At 34.8% G+C, this 6000-nt stretch overlaps 1 protein-coding gene across 2 annotated transcripts in view; it reads left to right on the top strand.

Annotated features, from left to right (window-relative positions):
- Morc3 (MORC family CW-type zinc finger 3) overlaps positions 1-4521 on the top strand; it is a 42276-nt gene extending 37755 nt beyond the window's left edge. For both annotated transcript variants that reach the window (XM_026380365.2, XM_026380366.2), the window contains 2 exons: positions 902-1059; positions 3034-4521. In XM_026380365.2, the coding sequence (XP_026236150.2) occupies positions 902-1059; positions 3034-3187 (312 nt within the window). In that variant the 3' untranslated portion in view covers positions 3188-4521. The remainder of the gene's footprint in view (positions 1-901; positions 1060-3033) is intronic.
- Positions 4522-6000: the final 1479 nt, after the last annotated feature.

Consider the following 6000-nt stretch of genomic DNA (forward strand, 5'->3'; position numbering starts at 1 on the left):
TAGTCAGAACTTTGCATCCATTATTAGTATGCCTTTCAATAACCATAATGAGTTAGATGTTGATATCCATATCTTATAGATGAACTCTCTGAGGATTAGGTTTGTTCTCAAATGGCACAATATCTCGAAGTTACCAAAAACAGACTTCTTCATTGTTCCTTTGCTTCTCATTATGCAGTTGTGTTCTCAGATGGCTCTTCAGGACCAGCCATCATATCTGCTTTCCAAGCTGCAAGAAAGAGAAGGGGTATAGTTTCTTGCAGTTGCTTGTAGTCCATCTTGCAGAACTTAAGTCACCTGGTTAGTGGGTGCCTGTCAGGGAAATGGAATCGGTCTAAGGGGTCTTTTACTGAAGAAAGAGAGAAACAGTAGTTGCCAGGAAATAATTGGTAGGTAGCCTGTGCGTAAGCTTCCACTTCAAATCCAAGAAGCTCCTTTTTAATCTATTTTATGTACATTATATTTTGTAATGTTTCAGAGAGTTTCCTTGCTCCTTCCTGGAAATATTGCTGATATAACTGTTTATTCAGACATTCTTCATGATATGTTAGGTCAGGATCTAGATGACAAAATATATAACAGTCAATACAAGCTTATTATAAGTTGGTATTAAGTGTGTAAGGAATGAAAACCATAGTGACAGCAAAATTTAGGCATTAGTGTCTTTCAAAGTTTCAATTTTTAGGTACCATTCATGTAGTTATTAATGTTTTGTTTTACTATAAAAAGATGTAGAAGTAAAGCTAAACAAATGAAACTTTGTGTAAAATTATTGGGTGTATTTAACATTTTTTGATAATTGGTAATTTTTATCATGCCAGTTCTCTATTTCTTACTTTAAATTTGCACTTCAACGGTATTTTTAAATTTTAGTTATAAAGTTAATTTATGTTTTTGTCAGGTTGAATTATTGGAAATGGAAAAATCACAGATTCGTTCTCGGTGTGAAGAACTCAAAACTGAAATTGAACAGTTAAAATCTGCAAGTCCTCAGAGAGGAACAGATGTTTCAACTTCAAGTAACATTGAGGAGTCTGTAAATTATGCAGATGGGGAAAGGTAATATTAAATGAGGTATTTTGCTGGGGCTGCAGTTAGAGTAGAATGCTGTTTTTTTCTATTAACACACATTAAATATTGTTCTATGAAAAGAAGTCATTGATGTCTGCTGTCATCCCAGTGTTCTGTACAGATTCAAAAGAGGTAACATCATTATCCCTTCAAGTTGCAAACAGTTAAGGTTCTGTTTAAGTGAAAGAACCTAGAAGGAACAAAAAATGGTTTGAGACAGGCAATCCCAGTGGCTTGGGGACTGAGGCAGGAAGATCACAAGTTCAGAGTCACCCTCAGCAACTTAGCAAGGCTCTAAGCAAATTAGCGAGACCCTGCCTCAAATAAAAAAGGAATATATATATACACACACACCACACTTTCTAAAACCATTCATCTGTTGATGGGCATCTGGGTTGATTCCATAATTTTAGATTCTTATGAGCTGTGCTGCTATGAACATTGATGTGGCTGTGTTGCCTGGTATGCTGATTTTAGTTTTTTGTTTTTTTTTTTAAGAAAATACTCAGGAGTGGGATAGCTGGGACATATGGTAGTTCCATGCCTAGTTTTTTGAGGAATTTCCAACTGCTTTCCATTTTATGTACATTATTTTTTTGTGATGTTTGAGAGAGTGGTGTACTTGTCTGCAGTCCTCTAACAATCAGTGTTCCTTTCTCCCTACAACCTGTCTAGCATTTATTGTTTTTTGTTTTGTTTTGTTTTGTTTTTTGTACTAGGGATTGACTCCAGGAGTGCTCAACCACAGAGCCATGTCTCCCGTGCTTTTATATATATATTTAATTTTTTTTTAAGTTATAGATGGACACAAAACTTTTATTTATTTATTTTTATGTGGTGCTGAGGATCCAACCCAGTGCCTCACACATGCCAGATGAGTGTGCTACCACTGAGCCACAACCCCAGCCCTTCTTATTTATATTTTATCTAGAGACAGGGTCTTGCTAAGTTACTGAGGCTGGGTTTGAATTTGGGATCCTCTTGCCTCAGCCTCACCAGTCACTGGGATTACAGGTGTGTGTCATCATGCTTGGCTTGTTGTTTACATTCTTATTTTTTTTGGCGTGGGGGCGGTACCGAGGATTGAACTCAGGAGCACCCAAGCGCTGAACCACATCCCCAGCCCTATTTTGTATTTCATTATTTTATTTAGAGACAGGGTCTGAATTGCTTAGTACCTTGCCATTGCTGAGGCTGGCTTTGAACTCCTGTCTCAGCTTCATGAGCTGCTAGGATACAGACATGCACCACTGAGCCTGGCCTGTTGTTTATATTCTTGATCATTGCCATTCTGACTGGAGTGAGATAGAATCTTAATGAGGTTTTAATTGGCATTTCCCTGACTGGTAGAGATATTAAACATTATATCATATATTTATTGGCCTTTTGTGTTTCTTCTATTAAGAAGTTTCTGTTTAGTTCTTTTGCCCATTTATTGATTGGGTGATTTGTTTTTTTTTTGGTGTTAAATATTTTTAGTTATTTGTATATTTGGATATTAATCCCCTATTGGAGGAGTAGCTGGCCAAGATCTTCTCCATTCTGTATGCTCCCCATGCTCTTAATCATTTCCTTAAGCTGTTAAGCATATCACTATTTTCCAGGTGATAATGATACTTAAATTAGATATTTTGCTAGTCCATGTTTTCTTCAGTCTGCAAATTAAAAGTATAAATAGGGACCAGACCAAGCAAGTAATAGGGACCAGACCAAGCAAGTAATTGTAGAAACGCTGTGCTTTGACCTGGGCTAGCATTTGATGAGTAAGGAGGTTAAAATCTAATGAATCTAATGCATAAAATGAATTATTAAATCCAGTTCTTCAAGTGAAGTTTTGCTTTTCTTTTGTTTAACTCTGTTTCATTTTGCAAAGAGTTGATTCTAACGTTTTCACTTTAAAATTCTGTGTGTGGGGTAATCCATACTGATATTCATCTAATGAGTCTCCTATTGTATTTGCAGCCTCAAACTTCGATCTCTTCGAGTTAATGTAGGACAACTGCTGGCCATGATTGTACCTGATCTTGATCTTCAGCAAGTGAATTATGATGTTGATGTAGTTGATGAGATTTTAGGGCAAGTTGTTGAGCAAATGAGTGAAATCAGTAGTACTTAGTATGTCTCATGAATTAATAATATACTTGCCCAGTCCTTTTTGTTGTATGGCTTTCAAAATATAAACAGTTTTGTTCTTTAGTTTTGATAGGTAACAGACTGAAGAACCATTATCTTTACTGTATTCTATGCATTCAAATGTGGTCACAGATATTGTGGGCACAGTTCCATCTTTTTTTAATGCCTGTGAATTGTTGGTATTGAGCAGCTGAATAGCTAACTTATGACTGTTTTGAATGTATATATTTGAATGTAAATATTAGGCCCATACATATTTTTTTATTGTTCCTAAAATACGTAAGTGATTTTCACCAAGAGCTTTTCAGGTTGCCCCTAAGCTTTGTGCAATTTTTTCTGGTTGCCAAAAGAGTATTTTTCTTGGAATTGAGGGCTGTACCATGATATAAATGAAAATGCAACTACCTTTGATTTTCTTATAAAGGAATTTAAATAATTTTTAAATAATGTAAGAGCACTCCTGATTACAGTCTGGTTATAAGGGAATGAGCATTAGAGTTTCTTTTCTATAAATTCCTATCTCTTGACACACATTATTCATGAAAATATTGTAAGCAAAAACTGACTCCATTTTGCCAGGGTTTTTCTTGTGCTGAGATTGCCAATCATGATCAAACACAAAGTGTTTTTATAGAACAAAGAAACAATCGTTAGTATAAAGTATTGAAAATATTAAATAACCACCAAGTTTACTTTTGAAGCCCATTTTTAGCTGTTTAGTCAGCATGGAGTGGGCACAATAATTATTTAATATTTCTTTTTGTGAAATTTCCTGTACAGCCTTTTGTAGGATTATTGCAGATTAATATGAGTTGAGGAAGACAATCTTTCTCGGCAATACTGCAAATCTTTTATTATATTACAGACCTAAGTGTTTTATATCCTGGAGTTAAGGAACAAACTGCCCTAGGATTATAGTATTACATGCCATAATATATGCTTTATTGTTTTATGTTTTGTGCAATCTTAAAGAAATAGCTTTTTATTAAGTCTATATCTCTATGTGTATATAATTAAAAATCATATTTTCAACAACTAAAATAGGCATTATTTTTTCCAAAGTTTTATCATCGCTATTTATTTTTACTTTTGTTTCTGAAAATTCAATACATATTCATTTTGTATGTGTACTTAATTACATGTCTGTCATACAATATTGAATTTCTATTGTATATTACCTTCTGGAAAGAGCAAATAAATGAAGATTGTTTTTATTTGCTTGATAAAGTATTTGAAAGTGTATTTTTGGTATGAAACTGGTTTTGTCTCAATTGTAACTGCCCACATTTTTAAAATACATTGTAATAAAATATATGGTGTCTGCCTCTTCAGATATCCTTTTTAAAAGATTCAATGTTAACCTCAAATTATTTTAAAACTAAAAATGTATCCTTTAGATTATCAGGTTGAGCTCATTCTACTAAATTAATTGTTAGACTAAGTGTTTGAGTCTGAGTTCTTTTTTTTTTTTTTTTAAGAGAGAGTGAGAGAGGAGAGAGAGAGAATTTTTAATATTTATTTTTTAGTTCTCGGCGGACACAACATCTTTGTTGGTATGTGGTGCTGAGGATCGAACCCGGGCCGCACGCATGCCAGGTGAGCGCGCTACCGCTTGAGCCACATCCCCAGCCCCGAGTTCGTTTTTCTTTTTTTTTTTTTTTTAAATATTTATTTATTTATTAGTTATTGGTGGACACAACATCTTTTTTTTTTTTATTATTTTTTTTTATTTTTTTTTTTTTAAATTTTTTTTTTTATTTTTATTTTTTTAAAGAGAGAGTGAGAGAGGATAGAGAGAGAATTTTCAATATTTATCTTTTAGTTCTCGGCGGACACAACATCTCTGTTGGCATGTGGTGCTGAGGATCGAACCCGGGTCGCACGCATGCCAGGCGAGCGCGCTACCGCTGAACCACATCTCCAGCCCCCACAACATCTTTGTTTGTATGTGGTGCTGAGGATTGAACCCGGGCCGCACGAGGTAGCAAGGCGAGCGTGCTACCTCTTGAGCCACATCCCCAGCCCCATGAGCCACATCCCCAGCCCCTCGTTTTTCTTAAGAGAGAATGTGTGTGTTTGTTGTATTCAAGAGGAAAACTTTTTTTTGTTTAAAAAAAGAAAAAAAAGCATTTCATCTGGAGAAAACTTGCCTAAATGATGACACCTGTATAAATCACACAAGTTTGTGAATATTTGTTGATGTAATAGGGTTTTTTTGGAATTTGCCATTTTTTCCTTCTTGCTGGTCAGCTTTTATATTTTTGAATTACCTATCTTAATTAATCTGGAAAAAATAATTATGGAATTAGTAAGAGAAACTTGCTAAATTTTATTTTTTATTTTTATTTTTGGCAGTACTGATTGTTAAGCCCAGAGATACTCTATCCCTGAACTACACCCTAGTTCTTTTTATTTTGAGACAGTCTATATTGCCCATGCTGGGCTTGAATTACAATCCTCCTACTTGAGGCTGGGATTACAGGACTGTGCCACTTCCATCTGGCTCTAAATTGGTTCTTTAGAAGTACTTCTATATTTTTCACTCCTTTAAGAAATATTGCCAAGAAATGAGGCTGAAAATGTAGCTAACAACAAACTTAAGACATGGAGGGCTTTTGCAAGACTTATCAGTTTCCTTGTTGTTGAGTTTGTAGAAATCTAGTGTTGGAGGGAAGTCTTAAAAATTTTTTCTTCTAAGACACATCGAGGGCTTTTGCAAGACTTATCAGTTTCCTTGTTGTTGAGTTTGTAGAAATCTAGTGTTGGAGGGAAGTCTTACTTAAAAATTTTTTCTTC

This window comes from Urocitellus parryii, chromosome 2 (genome assembly GCF_045843805.1).
Source record: "Urocitellus parryii isolate mUroPar1 chromosome 2, mUroPar1.hap1, whole genome shotgun sequence".
Taxonomy (NCBI): Eukaryota; Metazoa; Chordata; class Mammalia; order Rodentia; family Sciuridae; genus Urocitellus; species Urocitellus parryii.